The sequence below is a fragment of the Lotus japonicus genome, chromosome 3 (genome assembly GCF_012489685.1).
Source record: "Lotus japonicus ecotype B-129 chromosome 3, LjGifu_v1.2".
Taxonomy (NCBI): domain Eukaryota; kingdom Viridiplantae; phylum Streptophyta; class Magnoliopsida; order Fabales; family Fabaceae; genus Lotus; species Lotus japonicus.
Window position 1 is genome coordinate 19,781,112 of NC_080043.1, and position 21,073 is coordinate 19,802,184.

Genomic DNA, 21,073 nt, shown 5'->3' on the forward strand with positions numbered 1-21,073 from the left:
GAGGGGACACCCATGAGATATATGAGTTAATGTGTGTTGTAATATTAAGTACGTTTCAGATAGATTAGAAGAGTTAGAATGTGTTGAGCCGTTCATAACTTAGATAACCAAAAACCTACTGTCATGTTGTAACCAAGCGGTGTGTGCAAGTATTTGGAGACTTCCACTTTTGTTTGAAATAGATTCAAACTTGATGGGGAGATCGTTGTGATATCAAGTGTGAGTAAGTCTCACATTGAAATAATTAGAATGTCCACCTACTAATATAGTGTCTAATCTCCTTTGACAAAAAAATATAAAGAAATGAGAGAGAAATATAATATTACGTGATATGCGATGTGATAGAAAAATATAGAAACTAAAGAGACATGAGAAGAAAAATTGGGTGAAAGTAAGATGATTAAGAAAGTAGGGCAGAGGAATGAATCAAAAGTTCAAAACCCATTTTAAAATACACTGCCATTTGCACATTCAAAAGACTTAGTCACTTTTTCCTTAGTCCCACACACACACATTCATAGTCACAGATACACATAGAGATCCATTCAAACACCTTTTTTTTCTTTTATTTTTCCCTCTTCACAGCTTAGCGGGAAATAAAGCTAAACAAAAACAAAAACACAACTTCAAAAGCAAAAGCAAAAGAAGGCCATCAACTTTCCAATCAGTGCACACACTCTAAAGTGCACACTAGGCCAAAGCTTACCTCACTAAGCAATCACAATGGAGAAGATCATGATCCCACATATATACTCTGCACACTTGTCATACCCTTTTGCTTGTTACGGAGCTCACATCAATGATGGAGATTGTGCCTGCAGAACCGATTGAGGGCATATATTTTGAGCAAGGAGAGTCCTCTACAGCGAGAAGCCATGACCCCTTGGCCATTACCAGTGTCAGTAACAGCGGCGGCGACGTTGGTTATGTTCCAGGACCCTTTGATAGTGAAAGGTTGCCAACAGTTTTCGCTTCCGAAATAGAAAGGTTCCTTCGTGTGGCCAACTTGGTTGGGAAGGAGGAACCTCGTGTTGCTTATCTGTGTGAGTCATTTTTCTTTTCTAGGTTTTCTATTCTGGGTGTATATATTTTTTTTTTTTACAAAAATGTTCGAAATGATAGAAAACACTTCAGACTACGGGATAGGACGCCAGTGGCCAGCAGAGGCCCACTCTTGGGTAGGAGTACCAGGGATTTTCTCGAGAAGGGTTGCCCACCAATTGAGATTTTACTTGATGTAGGGGGATTCGAACCCTCAACCTATGAGGATGTGAGAGTTGAACCCGAAACATGTGGCTAGTTGTGCCAACCCAAGTTAGCCGGGTGTATATATATGTTATGGAAGTCCCTCTGCAACTGATTATTTTTTTTAAGTATTTGGGGTTTCTTGTTTTTTTGGTTGTGTATGTTGATTGAGTTATATGCTAGATTATGGCTACAAAATAAATTTTTCATTAAAGGCTAGTTTTGCCTTTTTATAACCTTAATTATGGTAGTTAAAGAAAAATGTAGTTGAAAAAGAGGCTCAATTTATCCAATTACCTTATTCTTGGTGAAGAAATTGCATCAAGACACAAACAGTCATGATGAAGGTTTAAAATACACGGGAAAAGGAGAATTGCATCCATGATCCATGCAGTTCTGTGCTCTCAATTTCAAGATGTTAGTGTCTATTCTTGTCTATTCTCTTCTTCAATTGGCAAACAGTTGTACATTGTAAGAGTGCAAAGTTTAAGTGTTTCCATATCACTTTATTTTAATACACAAATTAGTGCGTGTTTGGAAACTCAGTAGGTTTCTACAATGGGGGCAAAGGGATTATGGAAAAAGCTACTCGCTACTAGGAGTAGCTTTTGTGAGAAAAGTGAGTCTGAGTTGTTTTACTTGGGACTCAAACACGCCATTAATGTATACAAAAACTAAGTAATTTGTCAACAACTTATAAGCCATGAAGCTTTCCCCTGGAAGTTTATATTTTCTTGCTTTATAGGTATAGTCCAATACAGCTCCAGATTTTTTTTACCTATAAAAATAAGATTCCCTGTTGACTATTATCAATATATGGATTTCTCATTGTATTAGTATTTATAACTTGCAGGTCGAGTTCACGCCTTTGTAGTTGCGCACAACTTGGACAAAAATTCTAGTGGAAGGGGTGTTAGACAATTCAAAACTTCACTCCTTCATAGACTTGAACAGGTAAACAAAAACGTTGAAGCTTACACTGTCAAGAACAATACCCCTTTTGATAGCACTGTTCTTTATAACATGATATGTCAGTAACCGAATGAAATTGAATATAACAATTATGAATGATTTCAATTATTTAATTTTATTTAGAAGACACCACTTATCAAGATGTCCAGTTGCTACTAATCAGTATTCTTGACAAAATCATGCGACGTTAACATTTTTTACTTGACCTCTGTTAAAGTTTACCTGTTAAGAAACAGTTTAATGCATTGTTTTGCATCAAATTTTGTGAATTGTGACTCACAGGATGAGAGAGTTACAAAAAGGAAGGGGAAGAGTGACATTCGTGAACTTAAGGATGTTTACCATGCCTATAGGGATTATTTTATTAGACATCATCAGGCATTCGATCTAGAGCAAAGGTAATTTTGCTATAACTTACACAATATTTTTGTCTTAAGCATAAAATTTGGGCATCCTTTATGGCCTACTATGATAACTCATGTGATGCTGTATCTTTACAGTCGTAGGGAGAAATTGATAAATGCACGGAATATTGCTTCTGTTCTATTTGAAGTACTCAAAACAGTTACGGATACAGCTAGTTCTCAGGTAATCTCTTTTATTTCTTTCTTCCTTTTTCATATTCCCTAGCAATCGTTTTACATGACACAGCATAGCTTGATCAGAAATAAGCAGATTATCAGTTTCCCATGTGTTTTGCTTTATTGGAGTCCCACTTTGTGTAAAATAGGCATTTATTGAAGGGAAAGCAATCCACAAAAAAACTGAGTTTAACATTCTTCCACTTGAGCAAGGAGGCATTCAGCATGCAATTATGAAGCAGCCTGAGGTTGATTATTTCTTGGATGATTCACATTTCCCCTTTTTTTTATTGATATCCTATGTCAATAGTCACAGAAGACTCAATTTCATTATGATCATGAAACTGAGTGTACATATAAATTGATACAGATTAAGGCTGCCATTGCAGTTATTCGCAATGTTCGTGGTTTGCCCCCAGCTCAAGATTTCAAGAAACATGGAGCCTTTGTAGATCTGTTTGATTTTCTTCAGCATTGTTTTGGATTCCAGGTCAGTCATCCTAGTTAAATTGAACTCAAACTTTCAGTTTCACTTCTGTAAGATTCAGATACTTGTTTTAAAATAATTCCACATTTGTCCAGTTTTAAGGAATGATGTAGTATTGTAGTCAAGGTATTGTCAGCATTGATCTAACTAGTCTCTCAAAGTTTTTCATTCAATATCATGTCTTACATTAGGAGGCCAGTGTTGCAAACCAAAGGGAACATCTTATTCTACTCCTAGCCAACATTCAGACTCGGCAAACTCACAACCAGACATCTGTTTTGAAGGTGCGTTTTCTGTTGAACATGTGCTTCTGGCTTTATTTTATCAGTTATCACATTTGACTGTGTAAACTTTGTAATTTTGACATATCAGTTAGGAGAAGGAGGCGTGGATGAACTTATGAGGAAGTTTTTCAAAAATTATACCAACTGGTGCAAGTATTTGGGAAGAAATAGCAATATCCGGTGTGTTAACCAATCTATCTCACTTATCTCCTTCCATAATTTATATTTTATTTGTTCCTTAGATAAAAAAACATGTAGTGCATCTCTCGCTCCTCCTTAAAAATCAGTTTTTGAAATTATTCATTCCTTCAATGTTGTTTCTGTATCTGACCTTCTGTTTTACTTACCAAGTATGTTACCTGTATTGCAGCTTACCTTTTGTCAAACAGGAAGCCCAACAATACAAAATTTTGTATATTGGCCTTTACCTGCTCATATGGGGGGAGGCAGCTAATTTACGGTTCATGCCAGAGTGTCTCTGCTATATCTTTCACCATGTATGTTGAAACTCAACAGATTAGTTCTTTCCCAACAAAAGTTGTCTATTAGTTTACATAAATAACTTTTCTTTTTCAGTTATACTTGGAATACCAAATGGCATATTCAGCATTTCAAGTCCTAAGATTCTGTATATTAAAATTTGGTTGATAGGTAGAATCTTAATTAAGTCTTCTACTGACAAGTGAAAACTGGATAGGCATATATGATGGAATAACATAAATGCTTGATGGAGCCACCCATGAACATCTCTAGTTTCATCATTGTTTGAAGTTTCAAATGACCTTACGTTATATGGACTATTCTCTAATTTAGTTTTATCAATTTTTTGTGTGTTTTAAAGATGGTGTATGAATTGCATGGAGTTTTAAGCGGTGCTATCAGCTTAACAACATGGGAAAAGGTCATGCCTGCATATGGAGGAGAACCAGAGTCTTTCCTTAATGATGTTGTCACCCCCATATACGAAGTTATAAGAAAGGTACTATCTAATATAGTAATATGTCCTCTTTTCTCATTTTCTTGGCTATATTCTTCCATACATCTGATATCTCTTCAAACCAAAGGAAGTTGCCAATAGCAAAGGCGGGACAGCTGATCATTCTGCATGGAGAAACTATGATGATCTGAATGAGTATTTCTGGTCAGTATAACTTTTAGACTATGATTTCTGGCCTTTTTTCCATACCATCAGGTCCTTACAGGCTTACAGCTGTTCCATATCTGTAGGTCCCCTGATTGTTTCAAAATCGGTTGGCCCATGCGTCTGGACCATGATTTTTTCGAAGTAAAATCTGTAAAGAAACCCGATGTCAAGAATGCTCTTGTTGAATCACCTGGTGATAGAAAAGAAAAGAAGAACGAAGAAGCAGAGGTGATTCTATGATTTTCAAATGCATTGTGCTTCAGGTTTTGCGTTACTGAATTTTAGAACATAAAACTGAAGTCAAATGAAATTTCATATGAACACTTAACTTCAACTATTTAATCACACAGTGTCTTCATTTTTTCTTTAACATAGGGCTCTTATTTGATGGCATCTCAAGATGTAGCTGCTCTTCTACTTATGTATGAAGCAAAAATTGCTTTAGAAATTCTTTTGAATGCTAGGATCTACATGCAAGAGACTGCTTGGTCTAGTCTGTGTCAACTCCAATAAAGTTTCTCTATTTTGGTTTCTTGAACGTTATAGCAGAAACTACAAATTTATTGCATATTGAAATTTGAAAAAACCACTAAGCCCTGACATGTGTACAGTGATTTTTTATCACTGGTATGGCATATATTCTATTACGTCTATACCATTATATAGCACTCTTAAGACTTAAAAAAAGTTGCTTGGTATCTCGTTCCATCATTCATAAGTCCTCCCTTGTCTTACTTGAGGAATTTCATACCACTTTTAGGAGGATGAATTCAAAATATTTATCTTGATCTACAAAGATGTTGCGTTACCCTTTATCCTTATTGCCTGTGGAGTCATATGATAGAGGGATTTAATTAATTATTGCTACTACCAAAGCGATAGGAAGGGCGTCATTCTCTTTGAATTTATAGCCTTATAATCTCTTTGAATTTATAGCCTTATAATCTCGAATTTATAGCATTATTTTGTTAAATGTTGTAAGTCTTTTATTTCATTTATCTTGTATTCTGGGTTTCAGGTGTCAGTGGGAAAGGTTGGACTATTTCTAGTACCTGCAAAAGACTACCACTTATACCTGTTTTATTTCTTTTCCTTATACAGGATACTGGGGACGAAAACCACGAACCACAATGGCTGGGAAAGACAAATTTTGTAGAGATTCGCTCATTTTTGCAAATATTTCGAAGCTTTGATAGAATGTGGAGTTTTTATATTTTATCCCTTCAGGTTTGCTCCAAATCTTGTGCAGATGATTTTCAAATTTCTGCTTCTTATGATGGATAATCTAGAAATTTTGTTACTTTGTTGGTTCGCAGGCCATTATAATCATCGCTTGCCATGACGTGGGATCTCCACTTCAGTTGTTTGATACCACAGTATTTGAGGATATAATCAGCGTCTTTATCACCTCTGCATTTCTTAAACTTCTTCATGGTATGATGCTCATTTATGTTACTACTTGACATTGAAGTTAGTTTAATTGGATGTTCCAAACAGAAGAAAACATAATTTGGTTGATATGGTATGTCCAATTATCAATGTTACAGTAAAGTAATTTCAATGTTTCCAAAGATTTTTATCTGCTGCTTTATTATTAAGGAAGGAAGTTGTCCAGAACGATTGCTTGGATTAGTAAGTTGTTATGGAATTTCCTCTCTTCTGTATGGGGTCAGGCTATGACTAGTAAATGACATATCCCAGAATTGTTGCAATGCTAATCCAGTGACTGCTTCCTCTCACCTGAGTCCCTGGACATTTATATATAGGGGATATTTTTCTTAGTAGGTTAATTTCTGTTAGGTAATGTTATCATTCCCATATTAGACTTTGTCATGGTCTTTGGATTTAGAACCCCCTGACTCTGATGTCTTTCTTCTCTAAATCATCTATCCTAGAAGTGTAATTGTTAGTGACTTAGTTGCTGCTCAACTATAGTTAACTGTGTGTTAGAGGCTTTAGTCTTCTATAAGTAGCTTCAGTCAGTGATGTAATAATTGTGTTGAGAAAATATAATTTCAGTTTCAGATTCAGTCTCTCTCTCTCTCTCTCTCTCTCTCTCTCTCTCTCTCTCTCTCGCGCTTTCTGTTAGACTTCTAACAATTTCAGTTTTTGAAGGACTACTTTAGTAATTTTCAGTTCTCCAAATTGTATTTTCAGTCTTCGAATTATGGTTTAAGTCCCTTCACTCAAACATGTTATTTCCAAAATTTGTGGATATTTTTCAAAGAATTTTTTAGGGACCAAAACAAATAATTCGCTATTTTGTAGGGACCAAAGGCATATTTAACCTATATTATATCAAAATGTAACGCTCGAAATGTAGCATCAACACTTGTCCTCAAGCGTTCAACCTCATTATTTGTTTAGCTTAGATGTCCGCTTAAAGATATTTCATCTTCGAATATTGTAAATATAACTTTCCTTATAAATACGACTTAAAGTTTAGGTAAACTTAAAATATATAATAAATCACTTTAACTCTTTAAGTATCCTATTTTCTACTAATATTTACAACATTATAATATATTAAATCATGAGGTGAGGATTACCAAAGCCTTTACAAGGATTATTTTGACCATATCTCTAATTGATGTGGGATCATAAACACACTCTCTACATGTCTAGGATTCTGAAGTGAAGGCGGAATTTTGAGTCCCCAATCAGATCTTAGATTGGTGCTTTGATACTATCTTAGAAATGGGCCTAGGTCTAACTTAAACCCAAAATCTAGGTCGTAAGGTGATGATTTGCAAATCCTTTAAAAGGATAATTTTGGTCATCTCTCTAGTTGATATAGGATTTTAACAGGAGAGAAATATTTCAAATAACTAATGCTAATCATACCATATGTAACAAATCCTATACCTTATAGTCTTATGCTTGACGGTAAGTTACACTACTTTTATTCAATTCCTTGTTAAGGATGCACAATTTGTAAAGAGAAGCAGAACTGCTACTTGCTAATCCATGATTGATATTATCCTTCCTCTCTTGTATTAGTAACAATTAAAATTATTCTCATGTTCTTTGTTACAGCAATTTTAGACATAGCTTTTACATGGAGAGCGAGATGTACCATGGAATATTCTCAAAAAGTGAAACTTGTGATGAAGCTGGTCTTTGCTGTTATATGGAATATTGTTCTTCCCCTTTGCTATGCTAACTCAAGAGGAAAATATACTTGTTATTCCACAAAGTCTGGAACCAGGGTTGAGGAATGGTGCTTTACTTCCTACATGGTTGCTGCTGCAATATACTTGACGAGTAATGCCGTTGAATTGGTTTTATTTTTTGTCCCTGCTGTGGCCAAGTATATTGAGGTCTCTAATTACCAGATATGCAAAGTTTTGTCTTGGTGGATTCAGGTAGATCATCACATTTTTGTTACGATATTTTCCAACTGTGTTAACTTGGTAGACATTGCTGGGCCAATTTGCCTTATTGAATAAACTTTTGATAACCAGATATCTTAATAATCATTCCAGTACAGTGTTCCAGTTACAGGCTGTCTTAACTCTTAAAAACGGAATTTCAAATCTGTTATGTTTCAACTATAATTTATTTTGGTCAAAAGGAATCCAATTTTGATCAAGATAATGAAAAAGGTTATACTACTATGCTTTAGCAGCGTGTCTGGAAGCACTGTTATACCTCCCAGAATCACATCTCCCCCTAATGTGGAAACCTACCAGGTTTCCCCAAACACACTCAAACATATTAAACTTGGATTATATTGTTCTTTAGGATAATTACAAGGCATTTCAAGGTGTGATCCACATTCTATGGCAGAATAAAGAAAGGGCAAGGCTAAAATGCAATTTCCTGTCTACAATTTGGATAAATGTAAAACTTTCAGTATATCTAGGGATTGGCAGAAACATTTGGCCATAATATGGCTATAGGCTATAACATTAGTATCTACTTTTGTAAGTTTCTTATTTTGATGAGTCCATGTACTAGGTAATGTGATTGCTTTTGGCATCATCTTTTTTTTTTTTGAAAAGCCAAATAAAATAAAATAAAAAATCGAAGCACAAATGGTGCTTTAACCCAATACAAGGATAACATTTTAAAGCTTGAGAAAAATAAGACGGATACATCAATACATTAGCACCCCTCTTGATGTAACCAAAAGGGCCGTCCACTACTTAACCCAACTGTGACACAGTACCCACCCTGCAAGCAAACTTGCACAACATTACCCACCAGCAGCAACCAGTGACAAGCAGTACAAAGGATCTCTCTCCCATTCATAAAATGACATCTTAAACTTGACTATCTTTCCTCTAAGCCAAAGCCATGCCCTTTATTTGATCAAGCTTAAAACCTTCTCAAAATCAAGGACATAGGAATTGAAAATAATAGATTTTCTACATAACCATAAGCTTCATATACTGCATACCAGATTGATTTCCATATTCTGTTTGGTACCTTTCTCTTACCCACCAGTACATGTTGATGAAAGTGAGATTTGGCTTTTGGCATCATCTTAGTAGTATCCTTATAGGTATATTATCTTCTACCACAATGAAGATTTGTTTTTGGTCAAAGCTATGCTTTGCGTTCCTTCATTTGGTAGGACTATATCTGTTTGATGTTATGACTTGCCTTCACTTGTCAGTCAGCGCTAGAAGAATTCACAAGTATAGATGCTTTTTCCATTGATTTCTATGTGAATGTAATTGTATCTAATATTCATCCATGACATTAAATGTTGTAACTTGTGTGTTACATTTATTTATCATCCAGCCTAGAATCTATGTTGGACGGGGGATGCAAGAAGACCAGGTTTCAGTTTTAAAGTATATCCTATTTCCTTGTTGGCTTTTTCTGACTGTTTATGATTAATTTCTTTAGTATATCCATCCTAATCTATATAAATATGTTAAATTTCTTCTAATGTAGGTACACAGTGTTTTGGGTATTGGTGTTATCATGTAAATTTTTGTTCAGCTACAGTTTTGAGGTAAATAATAACATACGTCAAATATAGGTTACGGTAATTTGATTTTATGCAGTAGCGACATCCTCTTAATGCCCAATGTGGAATCAATATATGCAGATTAAACCACTTATAAAACCAACTAGACAGATTATGAAAATTGGCCAACAATATGAGTGGCATGAGCTTTTTCCAAAAGGTATGCTTCATTTTGAATGTCTTGGTCCCAATTAGGGGATCACAGTTAATGTCTGACAAAGGCCTGCTTGTTCTGCAGTCAAAAGTAACGCTGGTGCAATTGTGGCCGTATGGAGCCCTGTAGTAATTGTGAGTCTGAATCACACGCATCTGGAACTTACATTTCTTTTGGTTTAGACTTTGATATCTTCATTATAATCATCCTTACATTGTTCTTCTAAAATAAAATACTATTGATTTAAGTATAAATCTTTATCAATAAAGTGGTTTGTCTGTTTTAATGTGTTAGATAAATTTCCTTATATAATGAATCTTTATTCAAGAACATTGTCGGGTGGTTAACATCTTCTATATTTATTACAGGTATTTTTTATGGATACACAGATTTGGTATTCTGTTTTCTGTGCAATATTTGGTGGACTTTATGGAGTTTTGCATCACCTTGGTGAGGTACCCCATGTTTTTTATTTGCTTCTTTCTGTATTACTTTGTGGAGCATCACCTTGGTGAGGTATCCCTTGGTGGACTTTATGGAGTTTTGCATCACCTTGGTTGATTCACCTTTCTTGTTGAAAATAGATAAGAACCCTAGGAATGCTGAGAAGTCGATTTAACTCCTTGCCTTCAGCATTTAATGTCTGTCTGAACCCACCTTCGTCCAAACGCGGTAAAAAGAAAAGAAAAGGTCTCCTCAGCAATATATTTCAAAAGGTGTGTTCTAAATTAGCAATGGTAAAATAAATTTGTTTTAATATATATGTTCTCTAATGTACACCACTGATCTATGTCACAGGTGCCTGATGAAAAAAATGCTACTGCCAAATTTGTGGTGGTATGGAATCAAATTATATACCATCTTCGTCTTGAAGACTTGATTAGTAACAGGTGATGTTTCTTGTAACTTTCATGCACGGCGATGTATTGTTTCAGCGTCTGACACTGATCTTTTATACAGAGAGATGGATTTAATGATGATGCCTGTGTCTTCAGAATTGTTTTCTAGGAAGGTTCTTTGGCCTGTTTTTCTCTTGGCAAATAAGGTAATTTACTTTAACTGAGGTGTTATCGATTTATGTAATAGAATTATTATCTGTATATTTTTATTCATTAATGAACTTTTCTGGCTACATATTGTAGTTTTCTACAGCTTTGACCATTGCTAAAGATTTTGAGGGAAAGGATGAAATTCTTGCCAGAAAAATTACAAGAGACATATACATGTTCTATGCTGTAAGAGAGTGCTACCAGTTACTGAAATACGTCCTTGAGATTCTTATTGTGGGTAGCATGGAGAAAAGGTAGAAATGATACAATTTTCCAAACTTCAACTGCTATTGTAGAGTCTTGTCTTTTCTATCGCCTAGTGGATGTCACTTGTTTTTCTCTGTTTTCGACCTGAAAAGTTTTGAAATTGGTGTTAATGTGGTGGTTACTTATGGATATTTAGGATCATATTTGATATACAAAGTGAAATTGAAAAATGTATTGAAGAATCAAGTCTACTGAAGAACTTCAACTTGAAAGTTCTCCCAGATCTACATGCAAAGGTCATTGAGCTAGCTGAACTCCTGGTAATTATTTCGTAAACCTAAAGTGAAGGCTACAATATTTATGTCGACAAATATACATGACCAATAACTTCAAGTCCTAATAACTTTGATATGAAATGCAATAAAGATTGAGGGAGATAAAGACCAGCAGCACAAAGTCGTGAAAGCTTTACTAGATATGTTGGAACTTGTAACAAATGATATGATGACTGATTCCAGGTATTGGTGCTTAAAAATTTGTTGTCCTTTTCAGCATTACCAAGATTTAATTTTAAACTCACTTACTTACTATGTACAGAATATTGGATATGTTTCACTTTCCTCAACAAAGTGAGCGTGGGTTTGTCTATTTTAGAGATGATGATCAACTATTTGTCAATGATGAAACGAATAGTGGATTCTATCCATTTGCCAATGAGAATTCTATCCATTTTCCCTTGCCAGAAAGTGGCCCTCTCATGGAAAAGGTGGTATTTATTATTTCAATGATGCCTACTTGTGATTCTCCATTTTTTGAGGACTAGTTTTAACATTCACGTATAAATACCGCCATTAACATTATTGTATTGAGAAATAGCATCAATAATTATATGTGAACTCTTCTCTGATTATACTGATGTAATCAGCCTGTTCATGGCAGATCAAGCGTTTTCATTTGTTGCTTACTGTCAAAGATACAGCTTTGGACGTGCCGGCAAACTTAGATGCTCGTAGGCGCATATCATTCTTTGCTACTTCTCTGTTTTCTGATATACCAGACGCTCCAAAAGTGCTCAATATGCTGCCTTTTAGGTAATTCAATGCCCGTGATCAATTCATTTACTTTGAAAGTTTGGCTCTGAAATTTTTTGATCTTAAAGTGGGATATACCACTTCTCCCTTAATCTATTGATAATATGTTAAATCTAAGATGTCTCTAGCATCACCAATTCAGTTTCTCCTGAGGTCTATTTTCGTCATGTCAGATTTTTTTGCTAAGGTGTCAGATTTTTTTCACCTTATCGTTTCATTCTTGAAACCTCCCGTTATCTTTTATCACTATTAGGTCTTCTTAAGTATCATAAACAAAATGACTGTGATACAGATTAATTACCATAAGCAAACCTATGTTCACAAAAACAAAATGTTAGTCTCAATTGCAAAAGTTGGTTACTCTATTGTTTATACTTTATAAGGCATGCATGCTCTTAGTACGCAAAGCTTAATTTGCCCAAAAGAAATTAAACCCCAAGTAACTGAGCCTCAAACCCAATAAGATCTGGCATTAGGCTCTCAAGTGTTAGAGAAACATATGGCATCTCAGTCAGAGAAGACGCACGCCACACCGCAACCACCATCTTATGTATGCATTGGAGAAGACATATGTATAAGTGTCAAATTTTTTCCTTACCATTAATCTAAGTGGTTAACATGAACTCACCCAGTGGTTAATTTAATTTAGAGATATGCATGGGCAGAGAATATGATTCACTAACAGTTCACCTTGCTAATGGCATATCGGTTGGCACATGTAAAGAATAAAAACGTAACATTTATAATCCACATCACAAGCATAAAGGTTCCTCAAAATGGCAAAAAGGGAAAGAGGGAAAAATGGTACGACCGTCTGGTATATAGATACTTCTTTATGCAATGTTATGAAGTCATTGCTATTGAATAGGGCTTGTGATTATTCTCCAGCCACCCCACCCCGTACTCAGTCTGAAAATCCCTTCTGGTTGGAAAGTTCAGAATTAACTTCCAGTAATTATTGTTTGTTGAATCTAAAAAACTAACTGAAACAGATTTTTTGGTCATATTGCTTTATACTTTTATATTAATGAAAATTTCGGCATTCAGTAACAGACACATCAAACTAAGAAGCCAACCTTTCATTGATAACTGACACGATAACATTTAACTTTTAAATAAGCATTCTTTGAACATTATTCCAGTCCTATAGTTCTGTAATAAAACTGTCTGATATATAACGTGATTGGCAGTGTCATGACTCCACACTACATGGAAGACATTAATTTTTCAGTGAAGGAGCTTGGTTCAGATATAGAGCAGGATTCCATCATCTTTTACATGCAAAAGATATTTCCAGGTTGGTATAAACATGAATTTGTTTAGGTAACTTAAAACATTTTCTTTGAACTCACCAAAGATCTTGCCACACCAATTAAAATAGATGAATGGAAAAACTTTATGGAACGTATGGGTTGTGAAAATCCCCAGAGTTTAGAAGATGAACTCAAGACAGAAGAGCTTAGACTGTGGGCTTCATTCCGGGGCCAGACACTGAGCAGAACAGGTTCAGTATCTATGTTATTCTCAATATTGGACCTTCATGCAAATGGAAGTCATTTCTGATCATTTCATTCATCTGTTTAACAGTTAGAGGGATGATGTACTACAGAGAAGCCTTAAAATTACAAGCATTTCTTGACATGGCTGAAGATGAAGGTGCGTAACCAAGTATACGTGACATTATCCACCAATATTTTGCTAAACTACAAAGAAATAGAGACGATCACATCTTTAAAATTAATTTAGTATGTGGCTGGTTCTGTTAATGCAGATATTCTTGAAGGTTATGAGACTGCTGAGAAAGGCAACCATGCATTGTTTGCTCGTTTAGAAGCACTAGCGGACATGAAATACACCTATGTCATTTCCTGTCAATCATTTGCTTCACAAAAGGCTTTGAATGATCCCCGTTATAAAGATACAATTGACTTAATGATAAGGTGAATTTTTACAAGTAAGGAGAAAATGTCACTCATCTTGAAATGATATAAGTAGAAAAAATAACCCATGCATTCATGTATTGCCTGCAGGTATCCATCTCTTCGTGTTGCTTATGTTGAGGAAAAGGAACAGATTGTGCCGGGTAAACCTCCCAAAGTATATACATCTAAACTGGTTAAAGTTGTCAATGGATTTGAACAGGTACTTGCTTACAACACGAAAGGATTTTTGTCGTAGACTATGGGCTTTATATTCTCTATGGCGTCAACCATAAGTTTTATTACATCACGTTCAGTTTGAACTGGGAAGTAAACTAATTAGGTTTTGCTATTCCTTTCCGGAAGACATTTTCCCTTTTAATGCAAATTTGATTAAGCTGATTGAATATTTAGTTAGGCCAGAAAATGAAACATAACTTAAACAGCAGCATCATGTTTGTTAGAGAAGTTATAACCAAAGGACTGTGTTGATCACAATATCGCACTGCTTCACGCTGTCTACTTTATACGAAATTAAAGGTATAATTTTATAACCAAAGGTGTTGGAAGCAAAATATTCTTAGGCTCTCACTATTAATAGAATTTTAAATTTTATTACCCGTGGCCGTATAGCTAAGTAGTTATTCAGAACCATCACTTATTAAGACTGTTACTTGTCTTTTATAGACAATATATCAAATAAAACTTCCAGGTCCACCACTACTTGGAGAAGGGAAGCCTGAAAATCAAAACAACGCAATAATATTCACTCGGGGTGAAGCCCTCCAAACAATTGACATGAACCAAGTAAGCTTAATTTATGTTTTCTTTCTTACTTTACAAATTAACTATTCGCCATCTTTGTGTATAACAATTGATAGTTTCAATTATGTTCTTATGATTGTCCATTTTACAGGATAATTGCTTGGAAGAAGCTCTTAAAATGAGAAACCTTCTCCAAGAATTTCATCGCCGCCAAGGCCGGCGTCCTCCAACCATACTTGGTCTGAGGGAGCACATTTTCACAGGAAGGTTAGCCTTTTGTATCCCATAAATTAAAAGAACCACTTTGTGATGACCATTGGGGAAACTGAGCAAGGTTCCTTCTGCTTAGAAATATTTCGAATAGTTGGTTGATAATTGATTGATTCAGAAGTACAATATTAATAGAAATAAGTTTCTAGAGGTTTCCTAGTCAACTTCAAAGTATAAGCAATTAAATCTTATCTTATCCTAATTTATCAATATATATTATTCTCATAATATCTCTTATCCTAATCTACCATAAGAGAACATATATGGATATGTTTCAACACTCCCCCTCAAGCGGAGGGTATAGATCATGTGTCCAGCTCGGAACATATGTATGGGACCAATTGGTTGAGTGAAGATATCCAAGTAGTCCTTAAAATAAATAGAAGATATTTTGGCGATTCTAGAAAGAATTTTGTTAGGTTTGTACAGTAGGTTTGTACTCATGGCAGTTGAAACCACAAAAATAGAAATACCTAGAAAATTTAGGATTCAAGGGGCAACCACTTTATTGTTTTTGGAGAGAATGACATTATTATAACTGAGTTCCAAAGATTGGGGAACTCAACAACATAATAGTGATGGGATAGGTTGCAGAGGATAATACTGCTTTGATACCATCTTGTAACTAGAAATATGTCAAATAGTTGATAAAGGTTTCCAAGCCAACTACAAAGTATAAACAATAAAATCTTATATTATCCTGATCTATCAACATATCTCATCCTAAGAATATTTATCATCCTAATCTATCATAATAAAACAATATATCTTGTCCTAATCTATCATAACAGAAGTGAATATATTTCTACAATATTCATATGTCATCTTATCCAATGTGAATGACATGCTCCATGAATACATGAACATGTTCCAAGTTTAAGAAAGTGTGCCATCCTATAGGCTGGCCCCTGAATATGACAAATTCATAAAACCGTATGTCTCTGAAATATGATAAACGTTGGATAATACATGATAGCTCTTCAATGTCTTTTTCTCTTTCTTCCATTGTTTTCATTTTCTATTTTAGTCTCTTCAAAGTGTGCCATCCTATAGGCTGGCCCCTGAATATTTTACTTTTTTTGCTTCTTCCCCTTGTAATTCTCATTCCAAATCCCTTACTCATAATTGTCTTTTACAATAACATAAGAATCATATCTAATAAACTAATAGGATGTCCTCCATTCTTTTTAACTTCAGCGTGTCTTCTCTGGCATGGTTCATGTCATATCAGGAGACCAGCTTCGTCACTATTGGTCAAAGGATTCTGGCTAACCCTCTCAGGTAATAAATACAAAATGTCATTTTGAAAAAGTAAGCAGTTACATATCAGAAATGTTAATTGTGTCCAAGGGTTATTTAGAAAACCAACAACAATTTCATATTGATATTTTACCTGCTTGATTTTCACTAATTGTATGAATAGGGATTCACTTTGTCATATAAGTCTTCATTATTAGACTTGTGATTTGGCTTCCTGCACTGAAGGTTCTTTTTTTTCTTGCTTCAAATTACTCCCTCACGCTTTATTTGAGATATCTTTCGCAATCTAGTTTTTAATAAGTAAACTAATGGTGATCTTTATAAGTGAACTAACGGTGATCTAAATTTTGTTGAAGTCCTTCAGCTATAAAACTAAAAGATATAAACATGTGAAGTCTGATAGAGAAATATTTTCGCTCATTCTGTTTTGTTCTTTTATAAAGGCTCATGTTCCTCTGGATTAAAAGTTACAACATTCATCCCATCCCCTATTATTTTATGCTGCAGTTTTTTTTTTAGCAATGATGTCTGAAATCTTATTACAATCCAATATAAACCAGGGTTGGGTATGGCGAATAGCGCTCGAAATAGCGTTTTTTGGGCTTGCCGCTACACTATGCTATCCACCATTAACAACCCTGGTTTACCTCTATCAAATTCTTACTTTTTTTTAATGTATTCTCACACTCAGAGTGCGGTTCCACTATGGCCATCCAGATGTATTTGACAGGGTTTTTCATATTACAAGAGGAGGAATAAGCAAGGCATCTAAAACAATTAACTTGAGTGAGGATGTTTTTGCTGGTAGGAATTGGCGACTTTTACATTATATCTCACCACATGTTGTTTATAATAGATAATACAGACAAGTACACATTGTTTATGTCATGCAGGGTTCAATTCTATTTTAAGAAGGGGGTGTATTTCCTACCATGAATACTTGCAAATAGGAAAAGGTCGGGATGTAGGTCTAAATCCGATCTCAAAATTTGAAGCCAAGGTAGCAAATGGAAACAGTGAGCAAACTATAAGCCGTGACATATTCCGCCTAGGACGGCAATTTGATTTTTTTCGGATGCTATCTTGTTATTTCACAACCATTGGATTTTACTTCAGCAGCTTGGTACTTCACTGAATTCTTCCCTTTTGTTTCATCATTGAATTGCAACACCTTGTTACTTAAGTGGAGTGTTGACATGTGCAGCTTAATTTCTCATAATAAGAAATTAAGGCTCCTGTTATTGTTATCTATTTCCCTTTTCACTATGTAAATTATTGGAATTGATAAAATGTCATTATTGAAAGCAAACACAATTTCACTGCAGTTAATGAAATTCTAAAAAGCCTATTCCCATGATAGTTTGGAGGTCAAGGGGATGGTCCTTTTGCATTTTCCTTGATCTAGTAGAAGCAGTACATATTAGGTAAAGACAGTATTATATTAAGAAATAATGGAATGCCATTCCCTAAAGGCCAATGCAAAGATAGTTCACCACTGATTATGCACTGCAAAATATTCTGCTTCATTGATTAGGGGGTAAAAGCTTGACATTTTTCATGATGTCAGTACATATTATGTTATATTCCTTGTCATTGACCATTACATTAAAAAGTAAATTTGTTCTTTGGTTTTATAGTGCTGAATATGAAATATTTCTCTGATGCTTCATGTATCATTACATTATTACTATTGCCATCAGGTTTGACTGATTTAAATTCGTATTGAATTGCTCCACAGATTTCAGTTATAGGAGTATATGTATTCCTTTACGGGCAACTATACCTGGGGATTAGTGGTTTGGGGAGAGCACTTGTTATGGAGGCTCGAATAAAAAATGTACAGTCCCTAGAAACAGCGCTTGCCTCGCAATCATTTATACAACTCGGGCTTCTAACCGGCTTGCCAATGATGATGGAGATAGGCCTTGAGAGAGGTTTCCTCACAGCGCTTAAAGATTTTGTCCTCATGCAATTGCAGCTGGCTGCTGTTTTCTTCACTTTCTCCCTCGGAACGAAAACACATTATTATGGAAGAACAATTTTGCATGGGGGTGCCAAGTACAGACCAACTGGGCGCAAAGTCGTCTTTCATGCTAGCTTTACTGAAAACTACAGATTATATTCAAGAAGCCACTTTGTCAAGGCATTTGAGCTATTGTTGTTGCTGATTGTTTATAATATGTTCAGGAGGTCTTATCAAAGTAACGTGACATACGTTGTAATAACTTACGCCATTTGGTTCATGTCCTTAACTTGGTTATGTGCACCTTTCCTTTTTAACCCTGCCGGATTCAGCTGGACCAAGGCGGTAGATGACTGGAAAGAGTGGAATAAATGGATCAGGCAACCAGGTGGATTGGGAATTCATCAGGATAAAAGTTGGCATTCTTGGTGGTATGATGAGCAAGCTCATCTTCGCCGGTCAAGTCTTGCTTCCAGGTTCACCGAGATATTGCTCTCTCTTCGTTTCTTCATCTATCAGTACGGTCTAGTCTATCACCTAGACATATCTCACCATAGCAAAAACTTCCTGGTCTATGTCTTTTCTTGGATTGTGATTGTTGCAGTTTTCGTCTTGGTGAAGGTATTTTTCACTAATACCCTCTTTCCTTGCACTCTTAAAAAATTTGCTCAACAAAGTAAAAGCATGATTTTGATGCAGGCTGTGAACCTGGGAAGGCAACTGCTAAGTGCTAATTATCAGCTTGGATTCAGATTTTTCAAAGCATTCCTGTTCATTGGTGTTATTGCCCTCATAATTACTCTTTCCTTTATATATCAACTTTCATCGATGGACCTTTTTGTTTGCTGTCTGGCATTCATGCCAACTGCATGGGGATTGATAATGGTAATAATCTTTAGCAACCCTTTTTTTTAACATATCTTTAGCAACCTTGGATGAGCTAAATTGTCACCTTTTTTAATTTGTTCCTTGCTTTTTCCCTGTGAGGCTGTGACTTAATCCATGTAGGAGGCCATTTGAATACGGACTTATTGAAGCTTATGTATAAGAAAAAACACTGTATAAGCTCTAACAAGTGCTCTTTGTCTTACATCCAAGCGGGTTCTAATTAATATATTTTGGTGGTTCAGATAGCACAAGCTGCAAGGCCAAAGATAGAGCATACAGGATTGTGGGACTTCACCCGTGCACTTGCTAGAGAATTTGACTACGGAATGGGGATAGTTCTTTTTGGACCTATAGCTATTTTGGCATGGCTACCAATCATTAAAGCCTTCCATGCTCGTATCCTCTTCAACGAGGCATTCAAAAGGCACTTGCAAATCCAACCAATTCTTGCAGGAAAAAGGAAGAAGCACAGAACTTGATCATGATTTGTACTTGTTTTTGTACAGCCATGCAATGAATCATGTTTTATTTTTCTATAGAAACGATATTAGGAACTTAACAGAACTTATAGCATGTACAGCTAGCTGCATTCGTGTGAGTATACATAGTCATAAATGTGCACAGGAAATTATTTCTCATCGCCTAGTTGAATAAGTTATAAAGGAAATTAAAGGGAAGTAAAACAATACTAGTGCTTTTGTGGATGACTAAAGCATAGGCTCGTTGATAATTTTTGTTGTATGAATAACACTTTAGGAGTAGTAACATGGTTTTATGTAACATGGTTTTTGGCTCTCTCAAAATTGTTTCATTACCTCTCTTAAAGTCTCAGAAGTATATATTATATAGGTATTAATTTAATTTTTTTGGGGTCGACTAAGGCAATTGTCTGTATTGCATCAGGCAATACACAACCTGCGCTTCTGCTGCTATGTGTAGCATAATATTTGGAGGAAGAAAGTCTCTTTATAATCTAGATAAGAAAAGGCATAAAAGACTCTTGATCTCCTTGCTTAATTTGAGCTAATGAATGTGAATTTTTTTGGCATATTTCGGTTATTGATCCAGTGATGAGTGAATTGGAGGGAAAGGTTGTGATAGGTGCTAATGGAGCATGGAGCCAGAGTTTTGAACCAAGTGAGGGCAGCCATGCACAGGGTTCACGGAAATATAAGCTGTTATGTGGCTCCTAAGTAGCTTAGTTAACTAGTTCTTGAAAGCATTAACATGCTTGTGAGGGTCGCCTCTCCGATGTCTGGCTCCCACCAAGAGACGGAGGGAAGGTGGTTTTTCAGATAGATTGTTTGATGTTGTTCAATTATTGGCAGGTTGTTTTTCACATTTGGAGACGGTGGCGAACGATTGTTGTTATTTATTACTTTCTAATTTTGATGTTTTTAATCTTAGTTTTGTTCGTGTAACTGGAAATAGGGCGGCTGATGCTCTAGCAAAACTAGCGTTTTCGTGTTGGTTTTTTGGTTTGGATTGAAGAGGCTACTTGGGAGATTTCTTCTGATATAAGTGTCTCTATGGCTTCTTCTTGATTGAATGAAACCAAATTTAGAAGTAAAAAAAACATAAGAAAAAATGTTATTTACTGTTTTGTCCTTTTATTTATTTTTATAATAATCTACTAAAAGGATAAAATGGAAACTACACAATATACTCATTTTTTTTATCTAACATTGCTATTTATTTTCTCTTCTTTTTCTTTTTCGATTAATCCAAATAACTCAACAATCACGGAATTTTCTTGTTATATTTTTTCACCTATATTTTTTTCTCTTATATTCATTCCTCTCATTTTCATATC

At 35.2% G+C, this 21,073-nt stretch overlaps 1 protein-coding gene across 2 annotated transcripts; it reads left to right on the top strand.

The window, feature by feature from the left end:
• Window positions 1-692: 692 nt before the first annotated feature.
• Window positions 693-19,946, top strand: LOC130743340 (putative callose synthase 8). 2 transcript variants are annotated; one of them, XM_057595545.1, is made up of 41 exons: window positions 693-1,043; window positions 2,099-2,199; window positions 2,500-2,615; window positions 2,718-2,805; window positions 2,948-3,046; window positions 3,169-3,288; window positions 3,477-3,569; window positions 3,658-3,749; window positions 3,940-4,066; window positions 4,411-4,548; window positions 4,634-4,710; window positions 4,797-4,941; window positions 5,815-5,940; window positions 6,030-6,147; window positions 7,750-8,078; window positions 9,463-9,515; window positions 9,619-9,679; window positions 9,776-9,854; window positions 9,933-9,982; window positions 10,217-10,303; window positions 10,433-10,564; window positions 10,647-10,738; window positions 10,809-10,893; window positions 10,991-11,151; window positions 11,301-11,424; window positions 11,531-11,622; window positions 11,702-11,870; window positions 12,044-12,195; window positions 13,386-13,492; window positions 13,577-13,699; window positions 13,783-13,851; window positions 13,967-14,135; window positions 14,226-14,337; window positions 14,802-14,921; window positions 15,031-15,146; window positions 16,347-16,430; window positions 17,140-17,213; window positions 17,303-17,532; window positions 18,148-18,993; window positions 19,072-19,257; window positions 19,503-19,946. In XM_057595545.1, exons 1-41 carry the CDS (start codon window positions 800-802, stop codon window positions 19,737-19,739), a joined length of 5,823 nt encoding a protein of 1,940 aa, XP_057451528.1. In that variant the 5' UTR covers window positions 693-799; the 3' UTR covers window positions 19,740-19,946. The 2 variants fall into 2 exon arrangements, with proteins under 2 accessions (XP_057451528.1, XP_057451527.1); XM_057595544.1 differs by having other exon boundaries at window positions 695-1,043; window positions 17,101-17,213.
• Window positions 19,947-21,073: the final 1,127 nt, after the last annotated feature.